Source organism: Juglans microcarpa x Juglans regia, chromosome 1S (genome assembly GCF_004785595.1).
Source record: "Juglans microcarpa x Juglans regia isolate MS1-56 chromosome 1S, Jm3101_v1.0, whole genome shotgun sequence".
Classification (NCBI taxonomy): domain Eukaryota; kingdom Viridiplantae; phylum Streptophyta; class Magnoliopsida; order Fagales; family Juglandaceae; genus Juglans; species Juglans microcarpa x Juglans regia.
This window is the reverse complement of record NC_054595.1, coordinates 19,978,857-19,996,724: the sequence shown is the minus strand read 5'-3', so window position 1 is coordinate 19,996,724 and position 17,868 is coordinate 19,978,857. Positions and strand designations below refer to the sequence as shown.

The 17,868-nt window shown below is 36.9% G+C and overlaps 4 protein-coding genes across 6 annotated transcripts; 2 read left to right on the top strand and 2 right to left on the bottom strand.

Annotated features, from left to right (window-relative positions):
- Nucleotides 1-2,671: 2,671 nt before the first annotated feature.
- On the top strand, nt 2,672-5,218 carry LOC121246811 (probable RNA-binding protein EIF1AD). The gene is made up of 4 exons (XM_041145097.1): nt 2,672-2,973; nt 3,658-3,733; nt 4,552-4,678; nt 4,935-5,218. The coding sequence occupies exons 1-4, from the start codon at nt 2,860-2,862 to the stop codon at nt 5,131-5,133; spliced, it is 516 nt and encodes a 171-aa protein (XP_041001031.1). The 5' UTR covers nt 2,672-2,859; the 3' UTR covers nt 5,134-5,218.
- Nucleotides 4,713-17,749, bottom strand: LOC121246808 (3-dehydrosphinganine reductase TSC10A-like). Of its 3 annotated transcripts, none has more exons than XM_041145093.1 (5): nt 17,121-17,749; nt 16,854-17,001; nt 16,057-16,375; nt 13,284-13,294; nt 4,713-4,723 (listed from the first exon to the last, which is right to left on the bottom strand). In XM_041145093.1, exons 1-3 carry the CDS (start codon nt 17,655-17,657, stop codon nt 16,068-16,070), a joined length of 993 nt encoding a protein of 330 aa, XP_041001027.1. In that variant the 5' UTR covers nt 17,658-17,749; the 3' UTR covers nt 4,713-4,723; nt 13,284-13,294; nt 16,057-16,067. The 3 variants fall into 3 exon arrangements, 2 of the variants coding, with proteins under 2 accessions (XP_041001027.1, XP_041001028.1); XR_005937165.1 differs by lacking the exons at nt 4,713-4,723; nt 13,284-13,294 and adding exons at nt 14,430-14,575; nt 15,185-15,276 and having other exon boundaries at nt 16,088-16,375; XM_041145094.1 differs by lacking the exons at nt 4,713-4,723; nt 13,284-13,294 and adding an exon at nt 15,022-15,276 and having other exon boundaries at nt 16,088-16,375.
- Nucleotides 6,477-10,224, top strand: LOC121246807 (E3 ubiquitin-protein ligase RHF1A-like). The gene is given in 9 exon segments (XM_041145092.1): nt 6,477-6,791; nt 6,794-6,913; nt 7,818-7,864; nt 8,001-8,063; nt 8,174-8,285; nt 8,401-8,738; nt 8,837-8,944; nt 9,030-9,387; nt 9,873-10,224. Coding segments are annotated over 9 exon segments (1,188 nt in total). The 5' UTR covers nt 6,477-6,761; the 3' UTR covers nt 9,885-10,224.
- On the bottom strand, nt 11,386-14,550 carry LOC121246809 (peroxiredoxin-2F, mitochondrial-like). Its single transcript, XM_041145095.1, has 5 exons — nt 14,072-14,550; nt 13,847-13,876; nt 12,674-12,832; nt 12,039-12,133; nt 11,386-11,802 (listed from the first exon to the last, which is right to left on the bottom strand). Exons 1-5 carry the CDS (start codon nt 14,291-14,293, stop codon nt 11,697-11,699), a joined length of 612 nt encoding a protein of 203 aa, XP_041001029.1. The 5' UTR covers nt 14,294-14,550; the 3' UTR covers nt 11,386-11,696.
- Nucleotides 17,750-17,868: the final 119 nt, after the last annotated feature.

The following is a 17,868-nucleotide window of genomic DNA, read 5'->3' as shown; positions in this document are numbered from 1 at the left end:
CTAACATTTTCTCTGTATGAACTGGTTGTGGGTCAAACATTATCCGTATGCACAATGGATGCAACTACAATAATGTTGAGTTGCCAAGAAAAATAAAAAACTGCAATAATATTGTGATTCCTTAATTCTCTTTTATCATAAATGAATATTGCGACAACAGACTTGGTGTCAAATTTCAAAGGAGGCTGAGACGTTTCTCTTCTCAAAAGAAATATGCTTCAGATGGTTTTATCATATGAGACCAGCTTTATTTCATCTTGTATAGAATTTCATGCGTGGCTTATTTTGATAGGAGCTGTTAAACGCTCAGAAACAATTGGAACGTTCTGAAGAGGAACTCTTTGGCAAAAGGCCAAAGAATTAGGAATTTAGAAAAGAGAAGTGATAGGTAAAAAGAATAAAGCCCATTTGCATTCAAAATTCACCTGAATTCATCTCATTTCATCATTACAATTTTTCTAAATTCTTATATAAAATATAATAAACAATTCAACTTTTTCAAATTCTAAAACAATTTTTTTAAATTTCTACATAAAATATAATAAATAATTTAACTTTTATTTTACTATTTATAAATCATTTCAATCTATCTCAACTCATTTTTAAATCTAATCTATTATTTTCCTTATGCAACTCGTTACGTGTCACACTTATATAACAGTTCATGGGACTTTAACTCGTGGGCCATATTTTTGTCTCAAATGGTAGGGTAAAGCCCCAAGAAGGAAAATCGATGAAGAACGAAAGTAAAGAAGGGAGTGGACTACGGGCTTGTGCTTCCAAGCAGTGCCACTGGACTAGAGAGGGAACCTAGTATAATTGGTTAATGTAATGGGCTTAGGCCCTAGTAGCTTAAAGATGTAATGGAACTCTTTAATTTCTTTTATGTTGCTTTATGTTAGTTTGTTAGACAAAAGGCCCATGAGGCCGAGTAGATGGGGGTATTTTGGAATTCTTGCTTAAAAAACTCCGAGGATTGTATCATTCTTTTTCAACCAGAAAGTAATAGAAAATGCTCTTTTATTTTCTTTTTCATTTCTGTATTTTTCTTAAAGGTTCTCGTCCTCGAAAATGAGATGATCTTTTCACTCTTTGAGAGTGTCTTGTAAATTAGTATCACAGAGATATCGATCTTTGTACTATCACATTTTTGTAATAATTCTTGAATCTTAAACTCGTCAGCCATATTTTGTCTCAAATGGCACGATAAAGCCTGAATGAGAAAAACCGAGTTGAAGAACGAAGGTAATGACGGAAGTGGGCTACTCCTACTAAATTTGCATTTTACTATTCCAATACTAATACTCTCAAGACTCCATACTTCATAAATCACTATATGCGAAACCTACGTTTAAATAGATAAAGACCAAATAAAGTAGATAAAACTAAATGCATGTTTGAGATTGTGATGAGAAACATAATTTATAACTTTAGAGCTTATAATTTATAACTTGAGTAATAAGTTATACTATTAAAAAATTATTTACTATTTAGTAATTACATGCTTAAAACGCTTTCAAGCATGTTACGTTTTGTTTGAAAATAAATTAAAAAAGTATTTTTTGAAATAGAAATGACAATTATTTGAATTTTAAAAAATTATGACCATATTCTTGAAAGTTGTAATTATCTTAAAGTTGTATGAATATTTTTATCTATTTATAGTCTTTTTAAAATTCTAATTACGTTCTGTATTATCTAAAAAAACACATTTGAGTAAATGTTCAAATGTACTTTTTAATTTATTTAAAATTAAAAATATTAAATATATAACACTCAAATAATTTAATATTTTTATTAAAATAATTTAAAACTATTTAAACATTTTTTAAAACTCCTACACACTCCCAAACAGGCCACAAATAGGACGAAGTGGGCCCTAGGCCCCTAACTTTTATGAGGGCCGTCTGCCTTAAACCCATGTGCCCCGCATTCCCTTGCCGAACCTCAACCACACCAAATATCATCAAACCCTAGACCCCCAGACCGAAGTTCCACCACCGAGCCGGAGCTGCGTCATCTTTTGCCAGGAGAACGATAGCCACATACTAGAGGCTACAAATCTGTGTGGGCAACTTCACTCTCTCTCCCTCAGCGTCTTTTTTCAGAGGTGTGTTGGTCGGTTGGGTATAACTTTGGTTTGATTGTTTGTGTTTTGAAATGCAAAACTTACAAACAAAAGTGCCGACTCGTTTGTGTAAATAAACCTGTTTGGAAAAGTGTTGAAAGACATATGGCAGTATGGCACACATTACGACAATGCAGAAAATTTCTTGGAAACACATTAAAGTTAATGTGCAAATATCCCAGGCAAAAATCTCTTTCATTTTTTTTTTTTTTTAAAAAGTGACCGTAAGCTTTTGTTCTGCAATTTCACAATAGGATTCTCAAAACATGAAAATATTTGATTAAGTAAATTTAATCCATACTTCTGAAACAACCCACAAACTCATATCAACCCAGAATTCCCAACTTATTCAAACCGCATCATTTATCATCACAACAATGCGTGATGCCGAGAGAGAATTGAGAAGGCGCATATCTATAAGAAGTTTTGTGTTGTGCTTGTGGATATAATTACTACTATTGCATAATTTTTCACAATTAATAACAATTTATTTAAATTTAAAAATAATAATTTATTAAAGAGACGTGCAAAATCGACTCTCTCTTATTTATCACGGCCTTGGTAGGTTTAGGTTCAGAATCCTCGTTCTTTGCAATTTCGGGCAAAACGATTGGGTCCTTCCGGAGGATCCGTGCTGGGTAAATTCATTCATTGCATGCTTTCCTCTTAGCTTGGTTGCTGTCTTTTGTGAAAGGCGTGGGAGTGAAACAGTGTAGTAGCAGCGAGGGCACATGAAAGGAGGAAGGAAGAATCTGAAGAGGGCAGCAGGGGAACAGAAGTTCAATCTCCAGGATGGTCAAACCATCATGCAAGTGCTGTCTCTTCGAGGTTCTAATCTCATTGAGGTAATCTTTTTTCCCTGTTACTTTTACAGTTGCCTCTCTCTGTGTGCGTGTGAGGAATTAGCACTGACCCGACAAAGTTCTTAGCTTTTTGCGTATGATGTTATTTATTAATTTGATCCTTTTATCTTCATTGCAAACACGTTTATGGGAACGTGGGAGTCACTGGGCTTTCAAGTTACTAGTTTGAAATGGGTTTAGCAAGGTCCTTGAATCTTTCTAGGAAAGCTACTCCAAAATGCCTTGGTGCAAAGATCCTATCGGTTTGAAGATCCCAAGCCTCATAAATTCATGATTTTCTATTTTATTTTACCATGCCTCTACACACACACACACTCCTATCTATCTATACCTAGGATTGAAAGTGGCACTGAGAAAAAGAAGGAAAAAATAAATATATATTTTTTGTTTGATAATTACATTCTACATTTTGACGACCGTCTATCTTAGACTTGTAATAATTATAAGTTAAGTGGATTCAAGCAAGACCCATATACTACATAAAAGTGATCAGCTTGGGTGAATATTGAGCAGGTATTTTGCCGAAAAAGTTGTAATGTTGTTTCTCTACTTGTAATTCTTATTTCTTGCCCTCTTTTTGAGATAGTTTTGTTTCTCTCTGTACACAATATGTTTCCAACTCCAAGTTTTAATCCTAATACCTTTTATATCTATATCTCTCTCAAGGTAATGGATGGGCAAGGCGAGAAATCACTGGCATTGTTTCCAGCTAGGTTTCAAAAGAGCATGTGGATAAGACGAGGTTTGCTTCACATTAGAACTTCCAAATGAGAAAATTCTTGAATCCAACTAGTTGAGCTTTATTCCAAATACATTTACCAAAAATATTTTGATGACATGGAATCTCACCAAGGCAGGGTGCGGCAAACCTGTCCCTAGAATGTAAACTCCAGAGAAAATTACTTGCCATTGTATGGAATCTGAGGGTTAAGTCTTGTTCCCTCCTAGAAATCTGTCAAACTTCTACATTAGTTGGTTATTATTACATGCATGTGGTGGATCAATCATTGTACTGCATTTTTTTTTGAACTTCCATAACCATACTTATGAAAAAAAATAAGGCCTTTCTATCATTGCGTTAACTCATTGATGGACCTTAGCCTCTATCATGGTATTGGTAACTACCAGTTTTTTCTTGAGGGGAACTGGGTAAACAAAAAGTAGCGATCAGAACGAAAGATAGTTCACTGGGTCTGTATTTTCTCTATGGGTGCTGGACTCAAACCTGCATGAATGCCTTGTGTTTTTTTCCTATTTAAAAGTATGTTCAGGCCTTTTGACCATTCATTATTGATTGCAAGGAGCTCTCAAAAATGAATCAGGACTTTATTTCTAAAGAGTATCTAGATATCACATATCCATACTTGTATATAAAAGAAAAGATTAGCAAATTCCCCTTCTTTGTCTTTGTTACTAAGATGGTCCGAAGTGATTGCATGTATACAAGATGGTGGAGGGGTGGGGGAGCGTTCAGATGATTTATTATTTTTTGAAGTGTTATTCTTGTAGCATCTTATAAGGGACTAAATAACGAAATAGAGTATCTCTTTCAATGTGCAGGTAGTTTTGTTGTGGTTGACATAAGTGGAAAGGAAAAGGCTCTTGAATCGGGTAGCAAGGTGGCATGCCTTGTGTCCCAAGTTCTCTTTTATGAACAAGTTCGGCCTCTTCAGAAATCTCCAGAATGGTGAATTTTCTTCACATCTTAACGACTACAACTGATCAAATTATACTTTGTTTAACCAATTATGCAAAACTCATGAGGATGACGTGATTGGATTGTGGAAGTTTGATGCAACTGAATCATTTAAATAATAGTAGCTATTGCAGTTTATTTTTTCAATGTTCTAATTGGGAAACAAAGCATGCAAGTTTCACTTAATAATTTCAAATTTCATGTTCGCTATGTTTATGTTGCTTGTATTTTGCTTCCCTCAACGCAGGCCTGAAATCTTCAAATCTACACATTTGGAGGATTCTAATAGAAGTTTGCGTGGGCAGACCTCCCAGCAAGAAGAGAATGAGCTTGAATCTAGTGATGAGGAGGGACTTCCCCCAATAGAGGTCAATACTAACAGAATCAAACCCTTCGAACTTCTATCAGATGCAGAATCAAATTCGGGTTCAGATAGAGATTCTTAAGTTATTAAATGTGAGACAAAAGGCATCATTGTAAGAGTTGAACCTGCATCACGAAATACGAGGATGGGAAAGTTTTTTGCATTAACATCCCAAATTCTTGTACAATTTGCACGATGGCATTTTTGTTGAATCTCAGGGCTCGTTTGGATAGTGAGGTGAGATGAGAAAAAATATTTTAGATAAATTGAATAAAATATTGTTAAATATCATTTTTTAATATTATTATTATTTTGAGATTTAAAAAAATTGAACTATTTATTATATTTTATATGAAAATTTAAAAAAGTTATAATGATGAGATGAGATCGTTTTTCTATCTAAATCAGCCCTTAGAGTACCAATGATGTTGCAAACTCAGAAGTAGGATTCTTTACACCATTTAGAGTAGGTGACAAGTACTCTAGGGATAACTCTATAACCGGTTGTGTTTGGGTAGTGGATTGATCTGAATTATTTAATATTTTATTATTATCTTTCATTTATTATTTATTATTATATATTATTATTTAATATCTTATCATTATTTTTTTATTACTATTCACAAATTATCTTATATCACCTCACTATCTAAATGCCTATGAGCGTATGATATTGTAGCTTTACAGCCTACACTTAGTTTCTGTTTATGATGTGGAATTGGTAGTTTCTGTTTATGATGTGGAATTGCAGGCCATGTAAGAAAGAGGCTGATAGATCTTCTTGGTTTTTTGTGATTTGATTGGTTAGGATGGAAAACAAAGGGAAAATAACCAAAATGGATTATGTTTTCTACCACCACCATCACTCTAATGGACCCACGCGTAGCTGCCCCGATTAGTCTAAACTCGTGCGCTGACCTTTGGAGAGTCCGTCCAACATTTGTTCTATTGTACTCAAATATTTACGCAACCTTAATCTTCTATATCTATACTCGCTCACTAAATTGAAACACCTCAAATATTTAAGGTTGTCGTGCTTCCTAATCTAATCAAGACGATCCTAGCGGGATAAGAAAAGCAACTTGATTAAGGTTGCAAAAAGATGCATCTAAAATGAAAAAAAGAGAGTGAATTTTGTATTGTATATATAGCATGGTAACATAATCAATAAGAGGTGCAACATTTCCAAAGCAATATCCAAACTCGATATGTATATTGGCGATTAAATCAATGGTTGGGTAGCCAAAGTATTTGAGGTTTGCCTTCTCTCCATACTCCAATTTGGTAATTAGTGCAGTCAGTGTAATAGTGATCATAATAATGAGATTTCATTTTTTTTTTTTTTTATGAGTATTTCTCATAAATAAATAAATAGTTGAGGTTGATTTTTTGCCGAGAAAAAAAAAAGTCGAGATTGATGGATTCCATCAAAATCAACCGTGTGAATCGTGGTTTTCCTGCGTTTTCTGCCATTTTACTCTTCCCCTTCCACAATTATTTTCTTTGACCATTTACTCTTTCTCTCTCCCTCCTGTGGTTTTCCTTTATAAGCTCATTTCTTCTTCTTCTTTCTTCTTCTTCTCCTCCTTCTTCTTCTTCACCTCTGGTGCCCAGCTCATTTCTACTTCCCCTTAGTAAAAGGACCCAGCTCCGTCTTGTCCATTCTCTGCAATCCTTCACTCCTCCAACCCATTCACACCCCCACCCACAATGGCAAACGTCACTTCTTCTTCTTCTTCTTCTTCTCGTCGGAGAATCCAGCGGTTTCAGCTGCATCCTCATCCTCCGGGGCCCCCGAAGACGTTTTCGAAGACGCCTGCAGTATATGCCTTGAGCCCTTCACTACCGCCGACCCGTCCACTGTATGATCCTCACACTACAATCATCATCAAATTTACTGTTTTTTAATTTGTTTGTTTGGTTGTTTGCTGGTTTGCTATAAAAGCGAGGAAAGTGGCTTCAGAATTTCAAGCAAGTGCTATTAGATAAACTAATAGACTTGGACATGGGCTATTAGATATCATGTGTATTCATTTATGCTCCGTTTCTTTTAATCAGTGTTGAGCAGCTTGAGCTTTTGAATGCGACTTGGTAACAGTGGTCGTGATTATCACTCTTTAGGCTTAAAATCATCTGATAAGTGGTGAAATGTTATTCAGATCAATCCTCTAATTTCTAGTTGCCCTGTTTTGGCTTTCTGAATCAGTTATAAAATATATGTGCTCTTATCTTAGTTTGGAGCTACTGATTTGTGTATTAAGGCTCCATTTGTGTACCCATGGAATGCAGATCGTTGAAAATTTGGACCAAGGTACCTTTATCCAATTCAATTTGGTTATTATAGTGAAATCTAGGAACGTTTTCCATTTATCAGGATCGGGAGAATGGATCCCTTGAAACTTAAATACTTTTACCTTTTATACTGGAATATATTTGCTTTTTGTGGGTTTATGGAAACAACCTACCCGAACATTTAGGTTTTCCAATACACATTTCAGTACGGGTAAGAGGCCGACTTGAGACCTTGATTACAAACAATTGAAATTTGTTCTTTCATCAATTAGATTTTCTTCTATTTGCTCTGGAAGATCGGTTCTCCAGTTATGAAATTTCCAAATATGTGTTTCCTAAATCTAAAGAATTCCAATAAAAAAATTTATCTGATCAAATTTAAACTCTTAAGGAATTGCATGTCTAGAGAGAGTGACACCTAGATTAAACTGTCAAATGGGATATTTAACTCCTTGGACCTTGTTTCTGTTTCAGATTACCAGTTGCAAACATGAATACCATCTTCATTGTATCCTTGAATGGTACATTATCACTTTTTATTCAATTTTCTATATTTTCTTGGGAGAAAAAGTACATTATGTAGCCCCCCACCCATGCAGGCATGGGCACATATGAATTCCGTTGGTTCCTTTTTAATGAACGTTTTTATTCTTTTAGGTCTCAAAGAAGCAAAGAGTGCCCCATATGTTGCCAGTTACTTGTCTTAAGGGACTCTGCCAGGTATATAATTCCTTGTGAAGAGATACTTGTAAAAAACGAAATGTTCTCATGTAAAGATCCATGTTCTCCTCCTCTGTTTTTGAAAACCACGGTTCATTCTGCAATTGTAGCCAAGAGCTTCTAGCTGCAGTTGGTATTGACAGGCACTCAAGGTCAAGAAACAGTTATTCTGCTGCTCCCACATCTCTTCATGGTTTCTGTGAGGACTTTGATGTCGGGCATGTAAGTTATTGTATTCAATATGAATCGCTAGTATCAAGAATCCATATGCTTAATTAATGGTTGGCATGGTGAAAAAGGACTGCTTATTGATAAGAGGTGAAACTGAAATTTCCAGGACATACCTAATTCAGATGTCTCTGATTTTGATGAGCGTATAATGCAGCATCTGACTGCTGCTACTAGTAGAGCTCAATATGTTTGTAGAAGGGAAAGGGAGAGATATACTGGGAATGGTCCTTCCCAAGTTCTTGCTTTCACCTCTCCCACAAATATGTCACGGCAACCATATGCAGGTTCACCAGAAGATTGCCCAAATTTAAGTTACGAATCGACTGGGGGTCAATCAGCATCTTTGGACATACGTTCTGCTGACAACTTTGAACCTCCTGCATCTGTGGATGTTAATTTGGTCTCCAGTACTCCTCTCAACAGAGATATCCCTTTTAATCCCAGGTATGTGCCACAGGCTTCTAGTCTTATAGGATTATTGCATGTATTTACCTTTTTGGTAATTCTCCATGTATCTTACCACTGTTTGCGTCATCATTCAGCATTCTTTATTGCCAGCCACCATCAGATAGTCCAAGAAGACCAAGTGCATCTGAGATGTTCTCCTTTCCAGAGACACTCAAATCTAAACTGTCTGCTGCTTCATCTAGGTTGATATCTTGCCTTTTGGTTTATTTTGTAAATGATGTTTCCTCGTTTTGTCACTTCTTTATGAGTGTGGACGTCTTGAAACAGATACAAGGAATCAATCTCAAAAAGTACCCGAGGCTTTAAGGAGAAGCTGCTTGCTCATAATAACTCAGTAAAGGAGCTAGGCAAAGAAGTTCAGCGTGAGATGAATGCAGGAATTGTTGGTCTTGCACGAATGATTGAACGCCTGGATCTTAATTCAAAGCAATCTGGATCATCTGTTCCTGTTTTCAGTTGTACTGGAGGAACTTCAAACCTCTCCTTCAAAGGGAAGGGTGTGGAAGGAAATGTTGATGCACGGTCACTTGACAAAATCTCTGGGAAAATTGCTTGTGATTTAAGTCCAAATGCAACCTATAACTCTGGTGCTATACATGGACAATCAGGAAATCCTCATCCACAGGTTTTAAAATTTTACCTTTAGATGTTGCTCTCACACAACTCATAGTTGGAAACTTACCTTATAATGTACCATCAGAAAACATAAGCGGGTGATGTTATAAGGAGACACTACTGGAGTTTCTGGATATAAAAGCTGTATGTTGGAGCCTGAAACTACGTTATTTAGAAGCATGGACAAGGACAACTGGACTGTTTTAAAATTTTTCAACAACATGCTGAGTTCCCCAGGGACCAGCTCAGGTGGAAGGGCATGGAGTTGGGGCTGGCCGCTACAGAACTTAAAATTACAAAAATATATATAAAAAGTGGAGAAATCTAAAATAAGCAAAAGGGAAAAGGGGGGGACAGGTCTTAAAAATGCAATGGGCAGATTAAGTTTAGTGCATCCAAGTGCCCATTTGTGTGAAAGTTGAATAATACTCAATAGATAGATACTCTATTTGAGACATAGCTAATCAAATTCTTATTTTATCTCATTCTTTGTAGAGTGGATATTGATGCTGGTACTGGCTCTTCAACTGAACTGTGCTATATGAGCTCACTGCAAGGCATATGGTGCAAGCGACGAAATGTGTTTGAACCAATCCGCTGGTTCGTTAACATCCTGCATTGCCTACCTATAGTCTATATACATGCGAAGTGGAAAACTTTATTGATCGGACCATATCTTGTCCTGCCCCTAGTGTTCTCCTTTCTTCTCCAAGTAAGTTTTAAATAGATAGCAGATAATTCCGACTTCCTATTATCTCCCATTTGCAATGTTTTTTTTTTTTTTTTTTTGAAGTTTTAATTGCGTTTTTTTCATGTGGGAGCAGTGAGTCATTTGAAAAGCAGTGAATGAATAACTTTGAGACTCTTTTCTACAAAGTAGTCCTCGTCTCTTTAGAACTTGAAATCGTTAATATGCTCAGGAATCTATCTTAAATTTTACAATAAAGATAGGATCCTAAGCAGTTAAGCGTGCTCGGGCGAGAGTAGTACTAGGATGGGTGACCTCCTAGAAAGTCCTTGTGTTGCACCCCTCGTTTAAAAAAAAAAAAAAAAAAGCTTATATAAAAAAAAATTTTACAATAAAGAAATAGATAATGAATGTGAATAAAGAGGTGTGCTACACTAAATGTAGGGAAGCATTGAGTTTTTTAAGGTATCTTAAATAGAGAGAAGGGAATGGGGCAAATTAACCGTTGAGAGTGCTCCTTGTTTTTATATATGAACAATATATATGCCAGACTATTTGTTAGGCATATCGTGAATGGATAAAAAATTATTCAATTTCTCTATCTGGATCAGCTGATCCGACTTTGAGCAGAGAATAGTACTATATATGTGTGTGTATCTTACAATATTGAATGTTATGTTTATGAGATATTCGGATTTTTTTTATTCCAAATTAACATTAAATCTTTGTAAATTAGTAGTCTATACTTCCTGTGTACTTCGACCATTCCTACTTTTCTCACTTATGAAGTTCTTCTTTACTGATAAAAAAAAAGGTAATGGCATCCATTAACCACATGGGTACATTAGATTCAAATATGAAAAAAAAAGGCACAAGAAAAAGAAGGCCCTAAGGAATGAGTTGGCGTAGCTATTGGCTTACCTAACAATCGACATCTCAAGTGATTAGAAGGGGAAAGCTGATTCTCATCTTTGTCCGATTCATAAGTCTCACTTGTTGAGATGCCATGCATCATGAAAATAAAACAAAACAAATGGGCAAAATACCCTGCAAATCTATGATGGCTGTTAAACCTTTAAAACCTCGCCAGAGAATTCCGACGGACTTAGCAGGTGTAGTGGGTGTGTGGGACTAATATAGAAAGCTACCAAACCTTCATGCAATTAATAAATGAGCTCCTGAGACTTCGGAAGCAGGCATGAGGGTACAACTACTGGGACACGTCTTGAATTAAATTAAACACAACTGCTGGGACATCTCAGAACATGTCCTGAGACTTCAGAGGCACTCTTCACTGGAACGCAACCAAAACCACCAACATCATTGCAAACCAAATGTATATATCAAACCAAAGTCACAACAAGAATCAGTTACATGCTGCAGGCTTAAAATTCAGTTCTCGTAACTGGTACACTTATTTGATTTTTGCAGAGAAAAACTAAGAAAAATGCAAGAGAACCCACTTTAGATCCTATAGAAAAGAACAAAAGAGAGAAGATAATGCATCCACGATAACTCTGGAATTAACATATGAAACACCAGATATGCCGTGTGCTGCTGGAGTACCGGATATAACTCCACTCAAAAGATTGAGTACTCATATACAGATTGCAAAAAGAAAAAGAGCAGCTTCATATCTGCTTCAAGATGTGCTCCGCACTAGATACTTTGAAGTCAGATGGATTTTCCTCAACGTTGAGCACCTTAACCTTCCCATCAACCACAAATGCAGACCATCTACACCAGAGCAGCAACATCTTAAAAGTTTGAAAAACACCAGCAGCTAGCCATTCTTACCTAAGTTGAATGGTCAAGTACACGGGGAGTATAATTTTATATGTATGATAAAAGCCCCGATGTTCAATTGATTCAACTAGGTCCAACCCATTTTCCAAAGGCCAACTAGAATGTTACCTTAGATCTTTCAGTCCATTCAAGTTTCCAACAAGAAGAAAATCATACACGGATTATACCTGTGAGAGCGGGGTCCAAGCAAAGCAGCAGATAGATCTTTTTCCAATCCCAAGCTCTTATGGAAGCTTCCATCAAAGTCCCCATAAAATTCAATCTATCAAAATAAAACATTTAAGAAAAACAAGTTATGTTGCTTTAAAGTGTATGAGCACAGCTAGTTATTATTGGATTAAATAAAAGAAATACATAAACCACAATATGGCCATTTTTACAGAGTAGCACCAACTGTATTATTCTATTAGTTAGACTGCTGAACACGGAATATGAAAAAAATTCACGTGTTCTTATAGCCAGTTAAACTCAGGCCGTATTAGTAAGTTGATACCACTGCTTAGCAAAAGGGGTCTACATCAGCTACAATTAGAAATAAGCTTAAGTATCTGAAGCATAAGTATACTTGAGAACCACAAATCAACACATACACCTGTTGATTTTAATCCTCTCCTCATGAAAGAAATCAATAAGAAAGCTGGAGATAAGGAACTTAACTACATAGTGCAATTCAAATTCTAGTTCAAAAATAAAAGAAAGAGGAAAATGAAATACTCAGCACTCAGCAGAAACAAGCAATTTGAAACACATTAAAGTCGATTATTTTGAATGCAAGGAGATAATAATTGAAGGGTAAACTTACAGCATCTTTCGCTTCAAGTTTTTCTGCCCAGGCATTCAACACATATGGATCATTAACAGCCACACAAATTACAGAATCAACCTTTTCATCCCTGAATTTATCAATGTTATTCTTGTAACTAGGCACATGCTGCTGGGAACAAACTCCTGTGTATGCACCCTGTAATATGGTAAATTCAGACCATATATCCATAATCCATCTAATCAAAGAATCAAAGTAGAATATATTGCAGATATCGAAGCGGGTTCATCTCTGTCCTGGACAAAATAAAATTAAGAATCTTTCCCACAATTCCATATCATTAGAATCTAAAATTAGCCATTGCCTGCCTCCCAAGAAATTCTAAGACTCCAAGGAACACGTAGTTGGTTTTTGTCAAAAAACCAAGAGCCATTCCACCAATGAGGTAAAAATTAATAGTCATTGGGAAAAATTTTCAAAAAGAAAGCAAAGAAATTGCTTGAATCAAGAGAACTGTTTTTTATTTGCCTTTCTATGAAATTTAAGCTTTGGTATAATAACATTGCTTTGTGATGATTGCAAAACTGGTTTTGATCACCTCACCCTTTATAAATGACTTTGGCCGTCAAATAGCTTCCTGATTTTTGACAAACTTCTGTGGTACAAAGTTGCAGAGGTTTAAAGTTAAAAGTGTGAATATATAATTCATTCAAGAAAAATTTCCGATTCTAATGACTGCCATTGTTATTTTATATAAGATACCACACCAAGAGGCTTCGTTATCTCTGCCTCATCAAACCATATGCTACACACAATGTTAAGCTTCAGCTTTCTGAATAAAGTTCCTGCAATCCTCATCAAGTATACCAAACTACACCTATCGCAACAACAGACAAGGAATATGAATGTGTGTGACCGCTCTGTGTACCAGACTACTCGCCCTTTGTTTATATAAGAATCCTCTGTGATGTGACTCTTACACACCTCTGTCACAGTTATTAATTTCCTTTTGTAATATATACTCTTATCAAAACGTAGTAAACTAACTCCTACCAAAATTTATGGCATCCTTTGCGCGCATTGTTTTAAAATCAAAACTGGCTTAATTGGTGCTGGAAAAAAAAATCGTCAAAAGGAGGAATATCCAATTGAAAAAAATATATATTATATACAAACTGAGAGTATCCATTAAAAAAATAGGGAGTAACTTACAGGGAGCCCAAAGATGACCACTCTTCTATCCTGAAAGATCATGATAGAGAGACTCATAAGTAAAATAAAACATTAAATGAATTTAGCTCTCGAAATTGTAAATATAATAAAAAAAATAATATTGTAATATTTGAGGGTAAGTAAAATAGAAATCATTCTACAGTTCTGCAAAATAAAATGGGACGAAATGAGAAAAAATGTAAGCGGATAATTTTAACAACAAACCCTGAAAATGTCCTTGAGAGGAGTAGTGGAGAACTTGGAGGCCACGCCGTCGTCCCAGCTCCGAGCCTTCTGCAGAGAAACATCCGGTGCGGCCGCGACTATGTCAGTCCCAGCCTCCACCTTCGCCGCGAAGGCCCTAAAAGGCGTCGCTCCGATTCGGAGACCTCCCGCCATTGACTTCATGGCGGAGCAGCTTGTCCACTTCAGAATTGTGGACGCCATGGGGATTGGATTGAGAGGGACAACTCGGTTGTTCACAGACTTACCTCGACTCTCTCAGGATAGTTGGAAAGTTGAGACTTGGAAGATGTTCAGAAGCAGCGTGCGAGAAAGCTCAGGATGGCAAGGAATCAACGATGGTGTTTTTATGGGAAATGATCGTAAGGGCCTGTTCCCTCAGCTGGTCTGACCGTCTGAGAGCCCGATCTACATGAGATTTCCATTGGGCTTGCAATTGTGAGGTTGTTGGCTACTGGGCTGACTAATTTTGTTATAAATTCATATCTGTGACAATAAATAATAAATTAACATGAATAATAGCATTTATCTCCTCTTTTTTTTTTTTCCTCCCTCTTTTCCCTTTGGCAGTTTATGATTGCAAGATTGAATAGCAGATTACTTGGTGATCTTTTGCGAATACTCTTTAAAAGAAGATCGAGCATTCATGATATATATAATCTTATTGCAATGCTGTCGTAAAGGCTAAAACAGCTCAGCAGCAGCTGTAGATCGTAAGCAGCTAAAGTGGGACATAAAACAGAATGTATTTTCATTCTCATCAATGAAGAAACAGGAAAGATAAATATTTTAGTCACAAATAAATTATACAAAATTAAATTCACAAATTAATATGGTTTAATGCGATACATCAGATTGTAAAGTAGATGTAGATTTATTTTTGTATAATCTCTTTGTATCTATAGCGCTTCTTAACAAAAAATACTGTTCGGGAAAAAAAAAATACAGAGTGAAATGATTCGGCCAAAAGATAATTGCGGCTACAAAAAAGTTCAAAATCTGCTGCAAAATGGGAACTAAAAGAACATGACCGATATGTTAACACAACATGGCATAGCTGCGCACAAGGTGGAAAAGAATCGATGTGGTAATAACTTTGATGGTAATCAGCAGAACTGAACTGATAGCCGCCATCCTAACACCCAAGGTATTGATACCCACAGAAAGCAGCATGAACTTTTAGGTCCCTGGAAAAGATCATAGAAATTTTTGGTATAGTCATATGAGCCAGCACAAATTGCCTACATTCTGTAACATTCATATAGACGTGTACAAATGTGCACCAAAACAGTATTTGAGATTAAACCAATCGGTCTTTGGATTGTTATGACATAATATAGCTTCATAGAAGTTTCAAAATCCCGTTGAACACATTGAAATTAAAAAAGCAATAACTCAAAATCCTACGGTTAGATTAACAACCATAATTTATTTAAAACGGTTAGATTAACAACCATAATTTATTTAAAACAGAGGTTTCAACCTTACTCTGGTTCATTGTGAATATGATACATGAGCGCACTTCATCTACTTTGAATGGAAAGAACTATATATTAACATTTTTTAGTTCACTTTGAAGCTCTGCATACATTCACTTCAGAATTTACCAGTGCTACATCAAAGCCTGATGAGCATAATAAATGTTGTCTAACAAGCATGTTTCCTTTGGTATGTGTTTACTTCCCATATGATGATGGATCAACTCTATTGTGAACATTATAATAACAAAGTAAAACGATCGGCACACAATCTTCAGTAGATTCAAGCCATCCAAATAAAAAGAGTAAACTTCAGACATCAACCTAAATAGTCTAAGCTAATTTCGTTCGTCAAAAGTAAAATAGATAAAAAAAAAAAATATATATATATATATATATACACACACCAAAGCCAGCACATTTAGAGCAGATTTTATGCCACAAAAGACTAGTTTGAAATCCTACCAAAAACTTACCACTCGGAAATATCTGTTTGAGGATCATTTTGAAGAATACTTACTATTTTTGCGCGTCCACTTTTCTATACTTCGATACCAGCTCCACTGGTAGCATAGAGCTACAAAACGTATTATACCAGTGGCAACAACTTCGACAAATGCCATCAGGAATGATCTCTGGGGTGATAAACCGGCAGTTGCTATAGACAGTAACAGACCATCGAAGTTGCAGGGAACAATAAAGCTACCAGATTTGATGCCACTTAAAGCTTTCATCGCAACTTCATCCGCTTTCATTGCACCAGAGGAGGCTGCAATGATGGCGGTGAGCTGTGGTCTTCTCTTGTTTTCTGCACTCGGAGGGCAAATTACAAAACTTGAATTTTGTAAAATACAACACAACAGTATAGTCCTGCAAAGTCGGCAGACGAAACATACTTAACGAGCAGAATAACAAAACCCGATGCATTCCCAACAAAAACATGGAGAGATTTTTAATCTAAAAACTATAAACTTCATAATTATCATGTAAGAGATTTTATACTCTAAAAGCCATAAACTTTATAAATAAACAAGTTACCCAGACTCTTAAAAGCTGTGTAGTGTCACATCTAAAACGAATGAGTAGGGATGATTTCTCGTAATATCTGTTTGAAATGTGCAAAGGCAAAAAGTTTTTTTACCGCTCAGGCCGGCCAGGTATGATTAACCAGAGCCAGATATATGTTCTTTTACCAATTCCTAATCCTAATGAAGTCCATCACTTGCAGTAGTACATTGTGATCCCAATATGTTTGTACTAGGAACATTTCTGCTTCATATGCATACCTTCGACTAGACCGGGAGTGTCGGTGTCCGGAGGGAATATAAGAGAGACATGGATGTCATCCGCAATGACCTCCTGTTGCAAAGCCTCTGCCAAACCCCGAAGCCCAAACTTGCTGGCTGAATAAGCTGTGTAACCGTATATACCCACCTAATATAGAACCAGTAAAACAAAATAAAAAAACTAGTACTAAATGATGGCAGTAATTCGCTCAGTATTGAATTGAATTAAGGTTCTGGTTCTGAACTTCTGGCTCTGGTTAATCATACCTGGCCGGCCTGGGACGACATGAGAGCGATGGAGGCGGGCCCACGGTCGCTTCGGTTAAGCTTCATTGCAGGCAAAGCGGCTTTGATCATATTGAAAGCTCCAATCAGATTCACGTCCACCATGAACTTCACCTCATCCAATCCCTGCCTTTCCAGCTCCTGAGGCACGAACACCCCCTGATTCACGATCAACACGTCGATGGGCCCTGCCTCCTCCACGCCCTTCGTGACGGCGTCGTAGTCGCGCACGTCTGCCGCGAACACAGCCACGTCGACGCCGGTGGCGAGCCGGATCGCCTGCTTCGCGTCCTCAAGCTTGTCGAGGGACCGGGCGAGGATGGAGACGCGCGCGCCCTCTGAAGCGGCCTGGTGAGCCAGGGCGAGGCCGATCCCGCTGGATCCACCGGTGATGAACACATGGCGGTTCTTGATTGGGATCCTGACGGGGCGTGGCCGGACTATGAGGTAGAGGAAGAAGAGGATAGATAGAGGGAGAAGAAGGAGGAGAGATAGATAGGCGAGGTTGGGATCAGCCATTGATGGAGCTGCGAACAAGTACTCCAAACTCAAAGCATTTGACTTTGATCGTAACTGCGTTACAGTAGTTGGTGTTTAGTTTGTTGAGTAGAGCGTTTTCTCACCCTCTATTTCACCGGAGGAGGAGGGTTGAGTTGCCCGCCCTGTTAGTGCCACTAAACGACAAGCCGTTTAACAAGTAAAGATTTTGTCTTCTGTTTTGTTAAGGGTG